The sequence below is a fragment of the Musa acuminata genome, chromosome BXJ2-4 (assembly GCF_036884655.1).
Source record: "Musa acuminata AAA Group cultivar baxijiao chromosome BXJ2-4, Cavendish_Baxijiao_AAA, whole genome shotgun sequence".
Classification (NCBI taxonomy): Eukaryota; Viridiplantae; Streptophyta; class Magnoliopsida; order Zingiberales; family Musaceae; genus Musa; species Musa acuminata.
Genome location: NC_088341.1, coordinates 6,109,320 through 6,133,080, shown reverse-complemented (window position 1 = coordinate 6,133,080; position 23,761 = coordinate 6,109,320). Strand labels below are relative to the sequence as shown.

General features: G+C 40.4%; 3 protein-coding genes across 5 annotated transcripts; 2 read left to right on the top strand and 1 right to left on the bottom strand.

Annotated features, from left to right (window-relative positions):
* The first annotated feature begins 7,849 nt into the window (after positions 1-7,849).
* Positions 7,850-13,380, top strand: LOC135609694 (CBL-interacting protein kinase 19-like). Of its 3 annotated transcripts, none has more exons than XM_065103220.1 (2): positions 7,850-9,536; positions 12,838-13,380. In XM_065103220.1, exon 1 carries the CDS (start codon positions 8,089-8,091, stop codon positions 9,523-9,525), a length of 1,437 nt encoding a protein of 478 aa, XP_064959292.1. In that variant the 5' UTR covers positions 7,850-8,088; the 3' UTR covers positions 9,526-9,536; positions 12,838-13,380. The 3 variants fall into 3 exon arrangements, with proteins under 3 accessions (XP_064959292.1, XP_064959291.1, XP_064959293.1); XM_065103219.1 differs by having other exon boundaries at positions 7,850-9,548; XM_065103221.1 differs by lacking the exon at positions 12,838-13,380 and adding an exon at positions 12,087-12,217 and having other exon boundaries at positions 7,955-9,536.
* Positions 13,381-14,209: 829 nt separating this feature from the next.
* Positions 14,210-14,998, top strand: LOC103980910 (protein DOG1-like 3). Its single transcript, XM_065106625.1, has one exon. The coding sequence runs from the start codon at positions 14,210-14,212 to the stop codon at positions 14,996-14,998; it is 789 nt and encodes a 262-aa protein (XP_064962697.1).
* A 685-nt stretch (positions 14,999-15,683) lies between these two features.
* Positions 15,684-23,434, bottom strand: LOC135609693 (protein MALE DISCOVERER 2-like). The gene is made up of 14 exons (XM_065103218.1): positions 23,329-23,434; positions 22,887-23,216; positions 22,663-22,795; positions 21,235-21,306; positions 20,352-20,495; positions 20,128-20,268; positions 18,620-18,715; positions 18,454-18,527; positions 17,914-18,363; positions 17,242-17,432; positions 16,996-17,128; positions 16,747-16,898; positions 16,420-16,608; positions 15,684-16,257 (listed from the first exon to the last, which is right to left on the bottom strand). Exons 2-14 carry the CDS (start codon positions 22,990-22,992, stop codon positions 15,997-15,999), a joined length of 2,142 nt encoding a protein of 713 aa, XP_064959290.1. The 5' UTR covers positions 22,993-23,216; positions 23,329-23,434; the 3' UTR covers positions 15,684-15,996.
* Between the last annotated feature and the right edge of the window lie 327 nt (positions 23,435-23,761).

The window sequence follows — 23,761 nt, the reverse complement described above, 5'->3', positions numbered from 1 at the left end:
AGGGTGGTCGGACGTAGGTCGAGAGGCACGAGAACCTCGTTACTGAATCCTGTTTTCACCGCCTCTGGCACTATAAATCCAACGCCAACACCGCCATTACAAAGCCCATCAGATTCTCTATCTTCTACTGAGTGTGGTTCACCGAGCCAAATGGCTTTCTGCGCTTCTGCTCCTTCCTTCTGCTGCAGATTGATCGGTGCCCATCGGCGGACTGCCCCCCTCCAAGCCTTCACCCCGTCGATGCCTCCTACTACCAACCCGGTGTAATGCACAGATTCCTTCTCCTCGGCGATCGGCTAATTACCAGCCAAGCTCGTGGAGTGACGAATGCATCCAATCGCTAAGAAATGACACCAAGGTCGGTCTGCATGCAATCTGTAAGCTTGAGTTTTATCTATAGTTCGCACTGGTTACTCACTAGCTTTCATTAGGTGCAGGAGGATAACGCAACAAGGATGGGAAAACTGACGGAGGACGTGAAACAACTGATCTACATGAAGAAGGGAATTGAGGACCAGCTTCAACTGATCGCTGATTCCTGATAACATCTACTCTGATGCATGTTGCAGATGGGACGTTAATGCAACGGGCAAACTTCCAGAGTACATGAAGATATGTTTTATAGCCCTCTTCAACACTACAAATGATACCGCGTACAATGTTATGAAAGAGAAGGGTCTGTACATAATTCCACACCTGAAAAAAGCATTAACATATCGAGATCCCATCCTCCCTCTTTTGTGTATCATTGATCATTCAGTTCCACTTTCTAAACAGTGCAACCCTTGGATTCAGTGGGCAGATGTATGCAAGGCATACACGGTGGAAGCAAGGTGGTGGTAGCACCAGGGCTACACACCCATTCTCGAAGAGTACTTGGAGAACGCACTATTATCGGTATCGGGTCCCCTGATATTGACCCTTGCTTATTGCACCAGTGACGATGTAAGTCAAGAGACCTTGGAAGACTTCCACAGCTGTCCTGAGATTGCAAGACGGTCATCCATGATCCTTCGACTTTGTGATGATTTGGGTACTTCCAAGGTATTTGAAATGCACCATAATTATCATTCGTTCATGGAATCATGGCAATAAAGAGTTCACACAGTTTCTCCTCTCTGCATCGGTTGTTTTTGTGCAGGACGAGCTTGAAAGAGGCGATGTGTCCAAATCTATCCAGTGCTGCATGCATGAGAGCAGTTTATCGGAGTATGCGGCTCGTGAATATATCGGGCGATTGATTAGGAAAAATTGGAGAGCAATAAACGGAGATCAAAGTTTCACTTCTCGATTTGAGGAAAACCTGAAAATGATGTTCATCAATATCCCTCGAATGGCCCAATGCATGTACCAATACGGAGATGGACATGGGAAATCCGATCGAGTAATTGAGGATCGCATCAGGTCTTTGTTGATTGAACCTATACTTCTGTAACATTGTTATTAAGGATAATATCGTGAGTCTTTGATTAAGTTTCTTTAGGTGTGATCACCCTTTTTATTCTGTAAAAGGTATTGTTGGTGTAATTCTAGTTTGTTGGTTGTGAAAATTGATCTTATCATCGCTTTAAAAGTAGAAAATCTTTCTTTACGAAACATTAAAGGAAAAAAAAGCCTATAGTATATTTTATTTTCTACCACTCATTGAGATTGGATTTTTAATTTTCCTCAATTTTATTATTGACGGGCACCTTAAAAAGGCTGATTTAATGGATCAAGTATCTACAATCTCCTGGCATAGCCTAATTAAGAATAAAACTATATATTATTTGGTGAATTCTCATAAAAAGTATATAAGTTTCATAATTTCTTACAGAGCAAAATTTCTGGCATAGCCCTAGCCCTTAACTCTCATCATCATTAGTGAGGGTGGCAAGGGTCACTCAATCGTTGGTCTAACAGGATGTGGTGGCAGCTACTATACCTCAGTCATTGGGTGGGTCCAATAGAGGGGGACGACAATTCAGCTAGAGGATGATGGTCGACTTAGATAAATAGTATGGTCATTTTAAAAAAAAGTGATACTCTAGGGGAAATTTTCAAACTTGAGGTGTTATTTTGAAAATTCTGAAACTTATGGGTTTTTTTTTCAAAAATTCACCCTATATTATTTTAAGAACCATGGGTACTAACAAATGCTAATTTAGAAACAATAAATAAACACAGAAACCCTTATGATTTTGTTGAGTATAAACTTCTGCACTACATTTTTAACATGTGATTGTTCGATCTACGCATATAACAATAATCATAACATATGTTACATTCTTAAATAATTATAAAGTTGTGTCCCCTTACCGCTGATATGTCTCCAGAAAATAATTATCTAGATCACCCCCCTCATGATCCACTCAATATCTCTCTCAACAAGTAGAGAGACCGAGAGATTCAATTGCTCAATCAGTCAAACTCTCGCTCAGCCAAACTCTCTCCCATGATGCAAGTCTAACTCTTTGAGATAGACTAGAGGCGAGAGGATATAAAAAAAGAGATAAGGCAGGGAAAGTATTCTGAAGTTGATTCTTACTTTAAGTCTCTCTTTATTAGCATTATAGAGGAACCAATGCCAATAGGTTTTAGAATGCCAACCCTTGAGCTTTACGAGGGAAGCTATGATCCTATGGAGCCTATAGAAACTTTTACGTCTCATACCAAGTTGTGCCTCGAACTCATCAACCTAATTCCAATTGTGGGTCAAAGCCCAAGCCACCTGGTGAATCTCCAAAGGTGACTCGTCCCTTCTTTAGCTTCATGTGACTACCTTGGTCCATTGGGTTGATAGGGACCTATTAGCCATCTATTACTTGCATCAGCATTGGGGGGGGGGAGGGGGGGGGGGGGGGGTTCGAAAGCCTTAACAAAGAAGAAAATATTTGTTAGGAGATCCATTTATGCATAGGAGATATGTTAGTACACACTACACACTCAACAAAAGAAGCGGGAGAAACAATTTCAGATATTGACCCCGAGGGGAGGGGCTGATTCTAGCCTCTATGAGCTAGGCCTCGCTCAACCCCTTCACTAAAGGATGAAGTTTTGGAAATCGATGCCGAAGGCAATGACGGGATCGAAGAATCATCCGAGTTATAGTCAGATGAAGGGGTTAATCTATTTGAGGAAGACATTCAAAATTGTTTTAAGCTTGAAAGTCCGAATGATTCAAGTACTTTAAAATACTAAAGGTTTGAGTGTACGAAGGCCTAAAGGTTCTGAGAATGACAGAAGGCGTGAAGAGTGCAAATGAGTTTGGGGGTTATTTATAGTGCTTGGGTGATCTTTTACCTAATTGTCTTGTTGTCGGATGCTTAGACTAACATGACATGCTATGTGGCTGATTGGATAAAAATAGAAATAAATGTTTATATACGAATAAATACAAACAGGTCGTAACATATAACAGAATTAAATGAAAATCATAATCAAATAGGATATTAAGATTTACATGGAAAACCCTTCCAACGTGAAAGGTAAAAACTACGGGACAAACCAGAGATAATTTACTACAAGAATAATAAATATACAAATCTCAGAATCTTTTGTCCAAAACCTAAGCAACGATCTCAAGAGAATAACTGGGATACAAGGATTATGTTACTGTGCAATATCCAAAATCTTCCCAAGTAATCATAACAAGAATCTACTTTAGATATAATCTAACCTGAGATAAGAATACTGGATAATTGAGAATAGTCTCTCTATATTATTCTTATCTTCTTCCCTTTCCTTCTCCTATTTTTCTGTCATTTTCTCCTTTTTTTAATCAAGTTACTACTATAATTTTTCTGCCTCTGCTGCAGTTTCCTGCGTTGTTGCTGTAGTTTTTTCTCCTAATTTTTCACAATAACCGCACCCCCTTTATTAGATCTAGAGTTAGATTAAAAGAAAAATGAGCTATCGATTATTAAAGTCAACTATGAACTAAACTCGTGTGTTGTCAGCCTAATAGTAGCGCCCATCAAACAACTGAATAAATGCGCCCATCAAGGATCAAGGTGAATATGGCACACGTAGATCCACGTGGCCAAGTCCCTTAGGAGGGGCAATGCCCGTTAAAGCTTAGATTCGATATGTGGAGATCGGCAGGGGCAAATGACGAAAGATAACAAACTCGACCAGGAGTCAAGTTCTTTGCACTGTAGGACTATTTGTTCTTATGATACAAGGGCGATTGAAATTGATGATCAATTATGGTATGCAGGTGAAAGAGATTGCAGCAACCGGAAAAGTGAATATCCACAGAATCTACATATGAATAAAAAAGTGAATATACTTCTCCAGAGCTGGTGGTTTGAGAAGGAGTCGAGTGTTGACATGTTAGAGATGCCGAATAGAGCTTTGGCAACCCAACAAGAATGGCCAAAAGAGTCATCGAAAGGCTTCAAACTGACTTGCAGAAGTTCTTAGATCTCGAAACTAATGTGAAGGATTTGAAGATGAAAATGGAAAGCTCTCAACTGGGGAAGCTTCCTGCAAGTTTAAGATTTAACACAATTTATGTACAGTTAAATGATGCTGAAGGAGCTGCCACTGAGCTAATTGATACAAACAAGAAGTTGAAAAACTCGGATAGTATGGACACAAACTCTGAAGATGGTGGCAGCGGAGAAGACGGCAAATTGCAGAACAAGCAAGAAGGGAATCAGATAAGATAGAAAGGCTAGAGCTGGAACTGCATAAAATCCAGTATGTTTTGCTGAACTCGAAGAACAGCATGCGAGTAAGCACACTAGGGTTGGAGACATAACAAGAATTCTGCTAGAGGAAATTATATATGGGAGGAGAGACAGTGGTAGACAGATGAAGAAGAATCGCTGCCGTGGATGCATTAGGCCGAAAACAAAGGGAGATCACTGATTTTTCTCTTTTTTTTGGGTTTTGTAATAGGCTAAATTGTCTTGCAGCATCTTCTTCTTTTGGGTAGTGTCATAAGGGCCCTTAGGGTCGTAGGAGGACTCAAAGTAGTCATTGATAATGAGCAGAGCTTTCCTTGAGAGCGAAGAAACATCGACGTCGTCATTTTGATTATTCCACGAAAACCGAAAGGATGTAGCAATGATGCTAAGGAGCCTATCACGGGAAGAACTATCGAGAGAGGGATCCTCAACTATCCAGACTCCCTGAAACCAGGAAGAGAAAAGGTGAAAATGGAAGTGTAAGTGTTGCTGTAAGGCTGCCCAGTAGGCCTATGCAAAGCTGCAGTCTAAAAGGATATAAGAAGAGGAGTCTAAAGGTATGTGGCAAATAAAATCTAAACTATTTATTTTCTAAAAATCACATCACTCATTAAGAAATAAATAAATTATTAATTTAATTAATTAACAAAGTTTCTAATTTATCCAAAATTAATTTTAATCATTTCCTTCATCATACTGTATAAACAAGAAGGTTAATAATTTAAATAAATTAATATATTATTTATGATAATAGATTTATATTAAGGAAGAAAAAAATTCATAGATGATTACAATAATTTTGCTTGTAACATTGTTCTTTCTTTCATCATTTTACATGAACAATTTTCAAAGGACATCATTGGCATTAGTCATCATAGATATACTAACTATGTGTACTATTCCTTTTACTAATTCTGATTGTTGATTTCAGAATTTTCCACTTCCAAGTATTATATTCACATTTCCATTACCACTCTTCAATCCAAATAGAGCAAAAAGAGAAAAAAAAATCATATTCTTTGCTTGCGTCATATATGTCATGAATTTTATATACCATATATATCCTTTTCCATCTTATTAATATTCATGCATTAAAAAAAGGTTAACCTCTTCTTATTATTGCTAATACTAATTATTTATGTTAAATAATTTATAATAATATAATAATAATAATAACAACAATAATAATAATAATAATAAGACCATAGGTCCCAACTATATAGATTTTTAAAAGATTATATACTTAATTAAATTTAAAATGTTTAAATACTTATTTATAGTTTTTGTTAAGATCTTCTTACATCTTTCTTAACCTCTTTTCATGCTATTAATTAAAATAATATAAACTTATAAATGAGTTTATTGTCTATCTTATATTGGGATAAGGGCCAAGATAAGCTCAGCGTCAATTAATTCACCGATGAAATGGTCAGCACCTTTTACCAAATATCGTATGATGATAAGATCCACATCTAAAACTTAGAAATTGCGAGTCATATGACATCCCAATTTCCCAAATTGAGCAATAATTGAATTAAATTATTCGACATGGAGATCGGACTTAAGTTGCTCAAACTAATAATTAATGAATATTTTTTCATAATTTATTATCATTAGTTTGAGTTTAAATATTTCACATCTGATATCTTTATTCTTCATTTTTAAATTTTTTATACAAATAATAATTGACGAAATAAAGATAATCTAATCTGCACTTCCTTCTTTACTCTTTGACAAAGTATTTTTGTTTAGCTTTCATTTTTGTAATTGATACTTTCTATGTTGCTTTGAGGTGGAAATCAACTTCGGGTCCAAAATAAGAAATCAACTTTGGCACGTTTAGCACCGACCATGTGTTGACCTCATCCCCTGCGTTGACTGTGGACTCATATAAAGTTTGGGATCGGAATTATTTAGTGATTGATGGATGATCCAACATTGCCAAATGGAATTATATTATTCGAACATGGAATTAGTAATTCAAACTTCTCTTGCGTTGATGCATACGCTATGCCTCATTTATTGCCAACATTATTTTTTCATCATCAACTATAAAAATGTCAATTTAATTTTGTGGCATTAAATGATCATCACGAATGTCGGTTAGGTCGGTGATGATGCTGCTGATATATACATATATATAGCTTTAAAAGTCGTGGTCTTCTGCCGACCTTCTGATCTGACCTCCCCGTGCGCACGGATAGCGAAGACGGATTTTTTATTTACTTTATGACTTCCAATAATCTTATAGTGTATTTTTCTATGCAATGATAATTAGTATCTCATATAATTCACAATTTCAAACGATAAGTAGAGAAGACAGAATCGAAGTCGAGAATTTTATGATAAGCTATCAAAGCCTTTATTTTAATGAGTGATAAGTTCGATTATGCTAAGCATATTATCTTAAAATATTCAGACAAAAGGGCGTCTGTTATTCTAATTGTTTTCCTACTATAATCTTTGGAACGACATTGATTTCTCTTTCATTTTATTTTATTTATTAATTTCCATGAGATATGAAAGCATATTATTCGTTTCAGTCATTGGATCGGTAGTCGAAAATTGAACCCGTTAATTTCGGGTAATCGGTAAACGGGTAGCCAAACTTTTAAGTCACGCTGTTCCACCGTAGTTTCCGGCCGCGTGGCATCTGGCGATAGCAATTCCAGGTGTTCTCAATTGCTTTCCGATTTTTCTCGTTAGATTCACGTACGTGGTTTTCACGTACCCCTATCCTTCTCCCACTTATGATTGGTGAGATTGGTATGTGGTTCCCACGTTCCCGTCGTTGCGCCTACAGGAAGTCGGTTCGATGAGTCGCGCAAGCGATAAACGGAGTAACATATCGGTCGCTCGCGGGGAGATACCCTTAACCAGATTACTCCCCTCCAGCTGTCCGTCCCGGCTGCGGCCCCCACCCGAGCAAGATCCACCGCATCTAACGAACAGCATTAAGCGCCTCAATTTTGATGTACCCAAGTCGACACCATCCAGAAAAGTGGGCGCCACGCGTCGGTTTCTTTTCTTTCTATCACGAAGAGCATGGGGTACCGACGAAGAGGTTGTGTTGCTTTTCTATTTTGTGACGGCCAATCACAGGGTTTGACCGGAAGACGGAACAAGGAAACAGCTTTCCTTGTCCGCTGTCGTTACCTTAGACGGCTTGCCGTTTCCCGTCACCGCCGTCACGTTTCCTTCGTCTCGGAGAAGCCATCCTTCCACCGCGGACGCCCTCGCCCTCCCCTTTATATGGCACTCGATATTTCCGCGACGCTTCTCATCCCTCAAACCCCGTTGTAACGACATTAACAAATAGATTGGCGCCATTAAAGAGGGGAAGAGAACGAGATCCGCATCAGATGCTTTGAGGAGGAAGACGAAGGCGAACAAGGGTTGGCACATCCGATCTTCTATGGCGGAGACGGCCCCGACGACGACGAGCGAGCACGAGAAGAGGGGGAAGAAGGACGGTGGCCTCCTCCTGGGGCGCTTCGAGGTGGGCAAGCTCCTCGGCGCCGGAACCTTCGCGAAGGTCTACGTCGCTCGCGACGTGAACACCAATGAGCTCGTCGCCATCAAGGCCCTCGACAAGGAGATGATCCTCAAGGGTGGCCTCGTCGCTCACATCAAGCGCGAGATCGCCATCCTCCGCCGCGTCCGCCACCCCTATATCGTCCAGCTCTTCGAGGTCATGGCCACCAGGAGCAAGATCTATTTCGTGATGGAGTACGTCCGCGGCGGCGAGCTCTTCTCCCGCGTCTCCAAGGGCCGCCTACTCGAGGATACTGCCCGCCGATACTTCCAGCAGCTGATCTCGGCCGTCGCTTTCTGCCACGCCCGTGGCGTCTTCCACCGAGACCTCAAGCCGGAGAACCTCCTCGTGGATGAGTACGGTGATCTCAAGGTCTCCGACTTCGGACTGTCTGCGGTGGCTGAACAGATGCGCGGCGACGGGCTCTTCCACACCTTCTGTGGCACGCCGGCTTACGTGGCGCCCGAGGTGCTCTCCCGCAGGGGTTACGACGGCGCCAAGGTCGACGTCTGGTCCTGTGGCGTCATCCTCTTCGTGCTCATGGCGGGTTATCTCCCCTTCCACGACCGCAGCATCGTGGCCATGTACCGGAAGATCTACAAAGGCACCTTCCGGTGCCCCCGGTGGTTCTCGCAGGACCTCGTCCACCTCCTCCGCCGCCTCCTCGATGTCAATCCCCAAACCAGAATCACCATCCCGGAGATCATGGAGAATCCCTGGTTCAAGAAAGGGTTCCGGCATGTCCGATTCTATATCGAAGACAACCAATTACATAGCTTCGATGATCCAGCAGATGACGAAGTGCAGAGTGATGAACCTAAGCCGGATGAGACATACGAATCAGGATCAGAATCGGACTGCTCGGTCGCTTCCTGCCCGGCAACATTCTCCGATGAGCAGCTCCAGACACTGCCAAGGCCACCGAGCCTTAACGCATTCGATATCATATCTTTCTCCAGGGGCTTTGACCTCTCCGGATTGTTTGAAGAAACAGGGGAGATGACCAGGTTCCTGTCCAAGGAGCCCGTTTCGGACATCGTATCGAAATTGGAGGAGATTGCAAAGGTCGTGAGCTTCAAGGTTAGGAGGAAGGATTGCCGGATCAGCTTGGAAGGAACGAGAGAGGGTGAGAAGGGCCCATTGACCATCGGTGTGGACATATACGAGCTCACACCTTCAATGGTTGTGGTCGAGGTAAAGAAAAAGGCTGGGGATGGAGAAGAGTATGAAGAGTTCTGCAACAAGGAGCTCAAGCCCGGGTTAAAACACCTTGTTTACGAGTCGCCTCCCGTTCTCAAAACTAACACCAGCATGTAATAATAAAAAAGGTAAAAGGAAAAGTAAGTGCTTCTCTGCCTTTTGATGCTCCTCTTTTCAGCCATATGTGGTTCATATTGTTATGCAGTTTCCGTTTCATAATTTTGCTTCTTGCCCAACAGTGTTAGTTCAAAAAACTGAGGAAACTAAAGTTGCTTATCATGTGTTAGTTTAAAAAATCTCAAGCAAAAGCTTTTGGAAAGTCTTATAAGTTGATTGAATCTAACAAGATTGAAATGCTTCTAGGATCATATGCTCCATGATTTTACTAGAAAAGAAATGCAGTGTTTATCAGGAAGTTCCCTTTTTATCGTTTTGTTTGGAATAAATTATCTATTGATAATGGTCTATTCCACTTGGAGAATATTACTGCTTGCTTTTCTAGAGCAAGTTAATCTTGCAAATAGAGCCTTCACATTTTTTGTGCCTTCTTTAACATTGGTTGATAATCAATAAATCTGTAAAATAATTCACTTTTCTTTGGATTTATTAATACAAAGTTTCAAGCCCTCGGCATTTCCCAGAAGTTCCCTGGAAGATACATTTGTACTTTTCAGCAGTGTTGCTGATTGTAGTGTCAACTGTTCATCTATCTCTATATTAAACTTGAGATAGTTTGATGATATAATTCAGCATTTGAAAATTGTTCAATAAAAATCTTAGTGTGATCTTTTTCTCCTATGATCCTCTAGACAGTGGTACGGAAGTAAGTATACATTTTGTTAAACATATTTTATGCACTATACATGTATCAAGTTTAATATATTATATTTTCATGTTATATACTATCCGACTTCATCTCACATCGAAAGTGGACAAAGACTTATAGTGACTTATAAAAATTTGATAACTTGAACCTGAGCACTTTGAGCAAGTAGTACATGCTCAATAAATTAATGGGTCAGTTATCTCATTTGATTACTCATGACAAACGATATAAGAGCCGTATTAGACATGTTGTCATGTATGGCTCTAATGTGGGAATGTCTTTGTCAAAACGCCTAACATTTTCTGCAAATGTAAGCATCTGCACATGCTGACAGCATGGCTGCTATTTGCAATTTAATGTTAGTCATGCATAGTTGTAATGGAATCGAGCCATGTTAGCTAGCTGCCATGCTGATGATGCTGTGGGCACATTTGATGAATGGTTGATCAGAGAGACCTACTGGTATACCCCCATGGTTATATATCCCATCAAATGTGAAAGTTTACATTGGAAGGCCCTAGGATTGCTTGATGTGAAGTTCTAGAAGTGGGAAATGGAATAGGACACCTATTATTTCCCTTGACCATAGTTTCCACTCTAGGATAATATTGATGATGATTTGTCATGGTTAAGACACAGTAGCATTTTAAAAGTGAAATTAGAGTATTGAAAATAGAAACAACTACTGTAGCATGTTTTTTGTGATAGCCCATCCTGTACTTGTCACTACCGTAAGTGATGTAGGATGTACAACTCAAAAACCTTAAAAGCACAGGCAAAATTAATAATAGTAAAATAAAATAATTACAAAATATGGTGTATCTCAGCTAAACCTCGGCAGGGTTCTGTTATGAGATAGATAAACTAGCATACATGAACAAAAACTATACAATTGCATCTTGTTACTATTTTCAGTATCTCAATGACCATGAGATATCCAAAATAGTATGTGGACACTGATATTTAGACGTGGGGAACATGTCTTGTTATATCTTCATGTTAAATTAAACTCACATTTTGGAAGTCAGCAACCGTTCAGAAGCTAAAGATACAAATTAAAATTGTTCAAAGTGTTTATAAAAGAATTTGGTGCTCATTAGCTAACTCCAGTTACAAAACAGTTTTCAGAGTAATGTTGCTTCTGTGTTCAGAAAAGTCAGCTACTCTTCTTATACTAGAGTTGTGAATGAACATTTGTGAACTTTATTACCTCAGCGTATTTGCTGATTTTTATCTAGCAAGGATGTTATGGTTGCCTTTTGCAAATCAGCACATGTTTCTAGGCGATTTCTTTGATTCTGGTTATTAACTGAGTTTGATCTTTAAAGATGGTTTCCACCGGACTTGAGAGGCAATGATGAGGAGAAAAACGAGTGAAGATTTTCCCCAACATTGAGATGGGTCTGTTGTATAGAATTATCAGATTTTGCAACAGGAGATATATGTTACCTCGAGGAGATGTAGGAGACACATTCTGGTTGGCAGGAGTTCTATATACATATTGCTAATTGAAAGATATCTTGGATGTGTTAGTCAAATTATGACAACTCAGAACCTAACTGACAGGGGAAGCGGAGATATCATATGGCTTCTTGGTCTCATTAACCTTTTCTTGGCACAATGGTGCTTTTTAATGGCTGGAACTCTAGGCACCATGCCATGTCAAGATCATGTTCACACAAGTGTTCAGATACTATAAGTAATGAGGTTTACTTTTAATTGTTAAGAGTACCAATGAGATTATTGACAGTTACCTTTTTTGGAGTACATTATAGACTCCAAGATACATTTCACTATCTGGTAGCTAGAATAGTTCTTTTTTTTCCTCTGACTGAAGTAGCTCTTTGGTCAGGTGGAGGGTGGGGCAGATAAAACTTCAAAGCTTCGGCAGTAGTTCTCTCAAGTGTAAATTGCAGTGATGAGTAAGTCAGACAGCTTTGAAATATCATAGCTGGGAACAATGAGACTGTACAGATGAGCACTACAAGACTACAAATAGAGATGTAAGTGTTCATCATATATCTTTAACAAAGAAAAAGCTTAAGATAGTATTAGTTCTTTAGAAATATATCATGGTACTTAAATTGCCTGTACCTTAGGAGAGTGCCTCTCCATTTGGTTTAATGATCGAACCAGATGCTCAGGTCTTTTGCCAGAAATTTTGGCAAGTAACCTGGGACTTCCCACAACAGGGTTGTCCTTCTACCAAATGGGATATGCTTGGCAGCTCATTCTTGCTTCTATAGGAGTGGTTGATTAACTGTGCTTTTTCTCCATCTGTCTCCTCGGTTCAAGTTACTTTTTTTTAATCTATACATAAAAACTAAAAAGAACACATTTAAAGAGGTTCTTTTGTCTATTTTACTTTTGTTCTTCCTTTTTAATTTCGGGTGTCAAAATGAAAAAGGTGAGAGATTTATTTTTGTCTTTGGTGTATTTAACAGTAACTATAGTTGGAATGATGATTTCCTTGTTTTTTTTTTCTCTGCCTTCTTCCTTCTCAGTTATTTCTTATACACCTCTGTTGTCCTTCATGTTTATTTACCTTATGCTTATTGTATCGTAACTAATTTGTTTCTCTGTACTTGGGCTTATATGTGTAGGTTCTTTGATCCCAAAACGTTGATTGCTTCATGGGCCGTTGAAAATGGAGCAGAGGAAAGTTCCTCCAGATGTTCAGTATTTGCTTGGTCATCAATAAGGTGCCCCGAACTTTTGTGCTGCAATCTGGTTCAGACCATCAATCCTCCCTGGTTCTACCTCTCCATGATCAAGTACTTCCAGGCTTTGTGGAAGCATTCTCTTAATGATGTGATCTCTAATTTTTGTAGTGTGTTCATTTGGCTTACCTTGAATCATGCCGTGTGCCACGAAGGAATTCGACCTTGCTGGAACCAGCAAGGTTTTTCACCATTGTTACTTGCAAGTTGTTCTCACCGTGAAATGACGTTATTCGTTCGTTATTAGGTGCTTAGTAGATCTGCTGAGACTTGCATGTACTTGTTGGGAACTTGGAAGTCGTATCTCCCCAGTAGTTGGTTGTGATGTACATCCTTAATCAAAATATGGTCCTTATGTAAATATATATTGTACAGAAAAGAGAGAGAGTTCCAGAATGAACCAATAGTTTTTTTGTTTTTGGCAAAGACCAGTAGTGTATGCCCGTATGTGTTCATTGCTCTGCTGCTGTTTTCCTTCGTAATGCAAGTAAATAATTTTGTTACCATATTCGATCGTCTTCGACTGTCCCACAGAAGCAAAGTTGTTCGTTTGCGTAGTGTGACCACTTTTAATCGGTTCTTCTGGGATTTTACAGTTCGGTCGCAGCAGATGTAGATGAAGCCAAACTACAACGCTTAGTTTTTTGGTTGGTACGCCCAGAAGCATCCCGATAAAAAACCGAGGCATGCACCAACAGGTGTTGCTGTCACGAACCATGCAGGAGACCACCTCTCGCCGACGGGCGCGGTTAGCGTCACCCTCGATTCTGGCCCGGGCTTTTCCCTTGCCGTTTGCCTCCGTTTAGGGTAGCGGAACCGCCGTCCCTCACGACCGAGCCCTGCCAAGTCAGCCACGGACCCACCCGATGTGGCACGCTGAGAGCTCTGACGTGGGCTATCTCCCTCGTTGGTATCGACGTGCTACGACCATGGGTTCCTCGTGAGCCACAGGGGACGCTAAACCCCCTCCTCCGCCTCTCCAGCTGGAAGGAGGAAAGCACGGACTCGAACACAGAGGACGGCGAAACAAACAAAGAGATAAAAAGGCTGATAGCTCGAAGTCCGAAGCCTCTCGTCTTGTCTTGTTCGACGGATTCACGCCTTGGCTAACTTCATGACGTAACTTCTGGCCCCACAGACGGCCGCGGGTTCACAGTCTCTATCCCGTTCTTCTGCCTCAGCCTTTACCTCCTCCCTCCCCCGCCCTCTATAAGTACTAATCAGCCTCGTTTTGTTTTCTTGTAGCTCGGAGACGATGGAGTGTCGATTCTTGGCTTGCTACGAGGAGTGGCTCCAAATCCAGGGAGCCGATCTGAACGAGCTCCTCCAAGCCATATCGAGCCAGAATGGGAGCAGGGCCCGCAGCGAGATGGAGCTCCGGGAGCTAGTTGAGAAGAGCGTGCGGCACTACGAAGAGTATTACGAGCGGCGGCGGAGGCTGCTGCGGGAGGACGGGCCCGCCTTCTTCGCCCCGCCCTGGTGTAACTCCTTCGAGAAAGCCGTCCTCTGGGTCGGCGGCTGCCGCCCCTCCATGTTCATCCGCCTCATCTACTCCCTCAGCTCCGCCGGCCTCGAGGCCCACCTCGACAACCTCGCCGGCCGCGCCTTCGCCTCCCACGGCGAAGGGCTGGTGGAGCTGTCGGCGCCACAGCTGGTCCTCGTCAACGAGCTCCACCGGTCGACGCTGCTGGAGGAGAACAGGATCACGTCCCAGGTGGCCACGCTGCAGGAGAACTTGGCCGACCGGCCGCTGCTCCCGATCGTCAAGGAGCGGCAGAGGTGGCGAAGGAGCGACACCTCCCGCGGTGAGATTGGCGACCGCGGGGACGCGGAGGTGGTGGCAGCGATGGGGTCATATGCGGCGGCGATGGCGGGTCTGGTGGAGGCGGCAGATCGGCTTAGGCTGGAGACGGCGAGGACGCTGCTGTCGGACATCCTGACGCCGAAGCAGGCGGTGGAGCTGCTGGCGACGGGGAAGCAGCTCCACCTTTCGGTCCACGAGTGGGGCCACCAACGGGACCTGAGCCACGGCCGCGGTGGATGAGGTATTGACTCAATGTATATGACCTAAGAAAACGAATATATATATATATATATATATATATATATATATATATATATATATATATATATAGAGAGAGAGAGAGAGAGAGAGAGAGAGCCATCATGTGAATGCGCTGAGGAGACGATAACATGTAACGTGGATGTTGAATTTGTCCATAGACACGCGTTAGGGTGTAATAGTACGTAAAATCTATATGACTCGTATGTTGTTTGGTTACTATCGTGTCTGTTCATCGTGGTGGACACGAGTTCGGTTTTCATTCCGTATGGCAAAGGCGGTAGATAGAGAAAGCAGCAAGAGGAGAGAGATATCTTATAATGTGATGTCAGTAGATAGCAACTAAATGTGTCTTTGATGCTTCATGCGACTTTGTATATTTGTGGTCTATTGTACGTACGTACGTAGACTGCACCCATCTTGACATGGGGTGGCTTTTTGTCATGCATGGAAAAAGGCAGTAGTAGCGGCAAGCGTCACGTGGCGGCAGTGCCACTTGCGGGGATGATGACGATGTACTGATTCATGCTTGATTACATGGCCATGTCATAGAAGTGTACTCTTATGGTGGTATCAACAGCTTAATTTGATATACATATCGTAAGGATGAAATGTCTATAACCTGATAGACCTCAAAATAGCCACAACCATAATCGTTGTATAGAAATTATAAGAGAATGTCTCGGCCCCCCAATAAACCAACTTGTGGTAATAGCAAATACAATGACGATATGTTTTCATGTTCGTAGTAGCCCATATTGACACACCTTGATGCTTGCACATCGCGGCAGATCTCTGGTACAGGATTGATTGCTATGGCTATATGAGAGGATGATGGATCCCCAGAGAGAGGACGTCCATCGAAGAGGAGAAAGACATAAGCATGTTGAGGTTCACATTGATGAACGACGACAAATAGACAAAGTTGAGGCACAAAATCAGCGAGGAGATCCAGGTCTGGAACAAGCAACAAAACCAGGTTAGCTCGCTTTAATGGACAGGATCTCCAGTTCTGCCCACCAAAGTGGAGAAAGTCTTGGCATGGCTGCTTCAGGTGAAATAGGTATCACTCCCTTCAATTTGGAAGTGACGTCCTTCATGGTTGGCCTCTTCGGTGGGTCGGGATTAACGCAATCTTGGATGACCTCGGAAATGATACGGAGTTCCTCATCTTTGTGGGCTTTCAAAGCAGGATCAACCAAAGAGCTGGCGCCGCCGTTGCCATTTAGGTACTCCGCAACCTGTAGTTTCAGAAAAGAAGATATCTTAGATCCCGTACCACATCTTCTAGTCCAATGAGATCAAAAAAATTTGTGGTACAACTTCTCAGAAAACTCAAGAACAAGAAAAAGTTCAAGGTTGTCATTAGTTTCTAGTGCTGTGACAAGTATGTGTGAGCTGACCAAGTTCAGAAGGGATTCTGGTTCTTCGGGGTTTGGAACTTTTCCAGAAACTATTTCTAGCATCAATATTCCAAAATCATGAACGTTGCGTGCAGGATCAACAGACAGGGATTCAGACTGATCGAGGTCACCAGCTCCATGAGTCTTTTGCTTGGCAACGATTTCATTCCAAACACTGAGATCCGTTACCTGCATCGGATAGCCACAGCATTTGATCATACGTATCAATGACAAAATGGCATAGCATGTCTTCCCTGTCAACTAGTATGATCAAACATCCCTTGATAGAAAAGCTAACAGATACCATAAGATGTGTACTGAGGTCACCTTAGCAGCAAAATCTTCTGATATGAGGATGGAGCTTGAGCGCAGTTTGGGATGCGATATGGGTGGGTTCAGTTCATGCATGTGCTGGAGACAGTAGGCAGTCCCCATTATTAGCCTCATTCTAGCACTCCAATCAAGATGCTCAAATTCTTCTGATACACACAAGTAAAACCCGTTAATCGTTTGGTCTGTTACTACCTGCTGCTGACTTAAGCTTTCATCAAACACGAATGCATCAACTTTTCTTACCATGAAGATGCTCATAGATTGTACCATTGGATGGATATTCAAGGACCATCATTCTCACAAAAGGCACATCCTCCTCGCAGTAACCAAGGAGATTGACGAAGTTTTTGTGGTTTATACGAGATAATGTGTCAACCTGCACGTCCAAAATGACAAAGAAACATCAATGCACCAACCACAACAATAATGTGTTCAGTTTGTACTTAACCAGAGAAGGCATTTTGCTTCAAAGATACCAAGAATGAAAACCTTTTTCCTGTAAAGAAAATCCGAATGCTTCGACCAATCACTGGCAGATGTGATACTTGTGGACACAACTGCAACCTCAACCCCACTCGATAATGTTCCCTTATAGACAGTGAAATCTGGATGGCTGCAAATAATGTTGCTGAAATCCTCACAAGCAGCTTCCAGCTCTGAGGCATTCAATTTTGGCACCCCTGCATATGTGAAAGTTGTGCGTCAATATACACAAGAACAAAATATTTAGTTCATTCAGTAACAGTTCCATATGTAATCGAAACAGAACACAACCACCCTTGCCAACAGTGGGGAAAGAGTGCCATTGAACAGAAACATATGGTTAGTGGGGGGAACCGTATGGTCTTGGGTACTCCCTAAACTATGCAGAATATAATAAGGTTTCATTCAGTAAGCTAATTTGGTGCTTCAATTTGACTTGAAGTACACCCATTACGAAACAACCCAACAAGATATTACAGAGAAGGTTACCCTGAGAATATTCTGATAACACCATATCAGTCAACATTTCACACAACTTAAATTTTTATACATATCATACATGCACTTTTCTCTCAGCTAACACAGATTACATGAAGTGTTTATTTAGGGTTGTAGCTTCAGTAATTATACTATCATATTAATAATGACCAAAAGTAAGGTAAGAAAAAGAGGATGTACCTGATACAAATGCCTTCTGCAACTGACCACTTAGACCAGTTGTCCAAGGACCGGTTGCAGCCACACCCTTGCTACGGCAAGTCAAATACACGAGTGCCGCTAGGGCAAGAAGTAAAGCAGCCACTGAAAGGACAAGAATGTATGTCCAAGTTGCTGATCTTTTACTTGATGATAGATCATTTGCCACAGAATTTTGTGTTGGTTCAGGATCAGTTACAGATGGAGAAATGGGTAGTGGACTTGGAGTTATAGGAGCTGGAGATGGCTCAAGTGTAGATTTGGCTCTTATTGCAGGGAACGATCCACTTGCAGTGGGTGGAACAATGACAACTTGATTTACAGGGCCAATGCTTCCAGGAGCAGCATGGAGGTTCCTGGTTTCTTCAACCAGGCTACGGCGAACAGAATGCATATGTATACCTGACATTATATACTGCTCGCCAAAACCAGCTAAAATCAAGAAAGAGTATCATTATTATTGTAATAAAAACATTCTAGAGGACAAGAATATTCAATCATCAGTAAATACTTTCTACTTACTGGCTAGATTACTCTTTCCTTTCTCATATCCGCGAGAAAGTCCTTTGGATCTGAAGCTCAAAAGCAGAAGTCTTCTGCAGTTGGAATAGTTAAAGCAAATTGCACCATTAGCTATCTGAATAGTTATTGTTGAGAAAAAAATACAAGCAATAAGAATAGTTCTTACAGCGATGATGTGTCAAAGATTTTTATGTTTCTCCCTTTAAACAGGAACAGAAAGGAGTTAATTCTCTTCAGTTTTCGCCAGCCAGTCTCCCAGAAGCTGATACATGTCTAATAGCAGTAAGTACATAAATAAAAAAATCTGTTCAATACTTAGAGATTGAAACTTGTAAAGGATGAAAACTAAGAATTAGCCAAATGCAAAAATAGGGAACTGGATAGAAGAAAAATGAACAGTATTAAGAGAATAACATAACAAAGATTATGAGCCCTCGTTTTAATATAGAGATTCTTGGCTTCATGCTCATCTATATAGTGGTTCTTGGTTTCATGCCCATCCCAAAATTTCTTGAACAGAAACCTGATACACATAAAGAATTTGTGTTTCAAGCTCCCACTTTTATGAACTCAAAGCTCTTAAATCACAGCATACTTTTTCTTAATCAATAGACCATTTTCATTAAGAAGGTCAAAGTCCATATCCAGGAGACCAGGAGCATCTCTAGAGATTCTGTTCATATATAATCTACAGTCGAACTACCTTATCCCCTGCACTCATAAGGAAGTCAACCTAGGCGGCCATCTTATACTGATAACCTAAATATCTTTTGAATCATTCTTTTCTATATGTTTAATTAACGATAATATCTATTGCAACATTCAGAAGTCAATATTTAATGAGCATCCACTAAACAACCTAACCATAGAGACCGAGTGTGTCCAAGATGAAACCTTTTTAGTAAAACTTCAGCCAGCATTTTGTGACATTAGAAAAAACGCATCAGGAACTACAATATCAAAGATGCAGTAAAAACCTGTTTGAATTGTTGACTCTTATAAAATCAGAATCATAATAAAAATCTTAACTCATTTCATTTCAAAATAGCATGTAAACTACAAAGTATGTCAGGTTGCTTCTGTGCTTATGCACCAAAGATGAGCCACTTCCTGAACTCTTGATCGGTCCATACCCCACTTCCATTTCTTGGGTAATATGAGAAAAATAATTTATAACTTTACCATAACAGCAATGGAAGCAGAATTGTAAAAGCATATGAAATCGAGTTCATAAGTTATACGAAAGATGCACATATAAAAATCAAAATTTATAAAAGAAAAAGCTTTACCAACTGACTCCTATATTATTGTTTACTATTGACCACTTCTATTCTTTCATCTTAAATTCAACCTCATCAGTAGCACACAGGACTTCATATGGAAATAGTCAATTACTACTTTGTTGATCGTTAACTCCTAACACTTGCCTGAATATATCCTGACTGCAATGGAAGAGGAAGCTTATGTAAAGTACCTATACTGCATTGTGATATTGAAGCTAACAAATTCTGTTCTTAATTCAGATTATACTCGTACAAAACTGTGATGATCAAATCAAACCTTATACTGCAATTCTTCAGCCTCAAATTCATTTAAAGATAATCACACTTACCTTGATGCTCATTAATATGCATAATTTCCATAAACATTTAGAAATAACAAATAGAAACTCACCAATCCCCAGCTTTCCTGTTCGCATGTCCCAGATCATCAGGTGCATCACAAGAAATGTTCTGATCAAGAATCAGATCAAAATGCAATTTGGGATTTTCGATCCAAGGTGTGCTGCCTTCGAATTTGTTATAGCAAAGCAGACTGAAAAAGAAAAACAGAATTTCCTCATTTGTTAGCTTTCTTGGTGATGAAGCAAACATGTATATTTGCAATAGTGGACTCACAGATGCTTGAGAGATAGCATTTCCCCAATCTCCTTTGGAATTGTACCATTTAGCATGTTACTTCTCAAATCCAAGAGCACCAACTTTGTTAGTCCTCCAATCTCCTTAGGGATTACTCCAGAAAATTTGTTCCTGTAAAGTATACTGTTGATAGAAAACTAGTTAATACATAATAGGAACAATTAGGATACATTAACTTTGTTTTCACTGAGCTAGGATGGCCTGAAGGTTTGATGACATTATCAGAGCTGAAAGTATTACACAGAAGAAATTCCACTATATATTTAGTTTAAGATTATTACTTGACAGCTGTTAAACTTGAAACAGACTTTAATCTCTAAGGATCTTGATAGTAAATATGTAATTTCCAATGTACGAAGAAGTGGGATCATCCAAAAGAGCCCTTAATACAAGCAAAGAAAAGTGTGGCCACTTAATCGTTTCTTGAGAACATTTTACCATCAAGGAAGCGGGAAATATTACAACATGCTAAATAGGTGCTTTCAAGTAATACTCCTCTGTAAGAATAATTTTAAAAATGGAGCTATCAGGAATTAATTTTGATGGGAGGCAAAGAATAAGAGATGGTGCATAAAATTTATTGGAATATGGAAAGGTAAAGGAAATAATTCACACAATATAACCAGCCTTATCAATATAAATAGTTCCTACATATCAATATTATTTCTTTTTTTTAAAGCTCTAAAGTTCTTCAAATAACTCAAACTATTCCCAGAACTTCTTTATAACTATATCCTTATTAAATTACAGTTCCTTCTATTTTCAACAATTCTTATACTTAGGCAATTATAACAATGCTTTCCATCTGCATATCATATCAATGATTTTTTGTGGTGAGATATGAAACTAAAATGCAACTTACAGAGCTCTCAGGTGACTAAGCTTCCCAAGCTCAGGTGCCAAAGTTCCTTGCAGAGATAACTCTTTTAGCTTCCTGCCAATGGGCATCATATTAGATCTTGGGCAAATCAAATGAAATGAGAAACATACAAACAGGTTCTTTTTTTCTAGGAGAAAATTCAATAGAAAAAAGATGAATGAAAAATTAAACTGGTATATTTCTATGCCAATGTTCTTTGCTTCGAAAAATGAAGTTAAATATCCAATCTACATGAAAAAGAAGTCAATACACCATTTCTGTTTCCTGTGATTTTTTAATCACGGTTCCTAGAAAGCACCATCTTTGGAAGTAGTATCCTCTCCTACATTTCATAGCCTTTGATTTTTTTTTTTTATCAGAAGCCACTCTCCTGGATCTATTTTACTGCACAACAATCTTAACCATGCTCTAATTGTATTTTAAAGTTGAGCGGCATGCGCTGGTTTTGCTAACAAGGTCCTTGTTGATCTTCTCATCCCATATGCTTGTCAGGAAAAAATTGACCAAAAGGATAGGCAAACAGCAAACAAGTTATTTTCACCCATTTGTAGTAATTATATGCAACTTCTAAGTTAATCTCTTCCTACAAATACAATTTCATGGTATTAGTTAAAAAAAGTGAAAAACAATATATAATCATAGGAAAACATGCCAAGCTCTTTGTGTAGATATGGTAACACTTGACAGCATTACAAATTAATTAGCTTTCTTAGCAAGGCTTCCATGATCTGCCCCACCCAAGTTTTCTTGATTTTGGCTGCTTATTAAGTTTTTATTTTCTCATGATGACTCCTATCTCTGGACTTTTTCCCAACACTGAAAGCCTTAATTTACTAAGCGAATACCTATTGCCTAAATCTAACTGAAGCGGCATGAACTAGGAAAGGATATTTTAACTGTGTTGACCCTTCTTAGCCAATTCAACCGAAGGTTCTCTAGGCTGAAGTTTGGCAGCTAATATTAGATTAATCAAAACAAACAATTGAATTCAGTCATAAAGTTGGCAGAAAGAAAAAACATGTTCATATTAGCATGTAAGTAAAGGATGCAAGACATTGGAGAAGTTACTGTTCGAAAAAGAGTCGATATCACAGCAAAGCTACAAAATTTTGTTGAAGGTTTAAGAATATGAAGTTGTTGATTCAAAACACCAAATTCAAATTAGACAGATCAGGGTAATCAAAATGAAATTATTTAAATATTATAGTAGTTACTAGGAAAATTTATATGCCAATCCCAAACCGATAGGCTGCATACATGAATACGTTTTAACAACCCATTACACATTACACAAAGTTTTCTCCTCTAGCAGTATATCATGTCCACGAACAGCCTATATTTAGTCGCGAAGAACAGAACCGCAGACGAAATTATCAAGAGAAACGCAGCACAAAGGGGCAGCGAACTTACAACATCACAACTTTACCACCGACGCAATAAACACCGGTCCAACTGCACGGGTTGCTGTCGCTGGGATTCCAGTTCTCCAATGCCCCATAAGGATCAGACTCCACTCGAGAACGGAATTCCAACAGCGCCAACCCTTCATATGGATTCAGCCTTTATTAAGATATCACCATCAACCGCCAACACCACACCCACCAAGGCATCAAGAAACTAACATGCACACATACCTTCGAGGTTAATCGACAAGCATGCATCGCAGAGGAGGTGAATCATCAGGGCCACGCATAACGCCTTGTGCAAATGGAGCCCAAAGAGATTCAATCCTGCCCCCATTTCCTCAACTCCGATCTCCGAATGCTCTCTCCCACGACAGGCTGTCTACAAGCATTCCCCCTCCTCGACTTCTTGGGATAGAAATCGGCGAGGGGACGATCTCATCAGCGAACAACCCTAGCAGCAACTATCGCACATAAACGGACCCCTCGAACTCGGGTAGAGCTCGAATTCTTCAATTCGAGTCCATCATCTTTCGGCGCCTGAGAAGCATCCCGACCCACCTGAGGAAGAACAACAATAGAATTCAAGGATTCTTCGGGCGCAAGAAATTTCAGGTTCGAAAGGATAGTTTTAGAAAGGAAGAAAAGAAGGGGGAGAGAGAAAGTTGCTCACATGGTGGGAGGACGATCGAAAGGAGGGGGACGGAAGGCGAGGGGTGACGAGCTCCCCCGAGGCCGGCGGATGTGGAGTTTGTTGTTAAAAATAAGTCACGAGAAATTAAAAGGGTATATATATAAATATATATTCCTCTCAAATCAGTGATTATATATCCCAATCAAACAAAAAAAAGACATATATTTGGTAGACGTCGGATAACATATGTAAAATCATTTTTCAATACCAAAATTACATATGATATTATTAGGAACATCTCTCGGAAAATCCGAATATGCCCTCTCATCCTCAGATTTTCTTGAAATCCTTTTTATTTTAAATATAGAAGGGCGATTTATAAAAAACCTTATTTTGATTTTTTTTCAGAATAATGTCTCACATTTTCAGATTTTTCAAATAACGTATCCTTATTTGTTTAATTTTGAATATA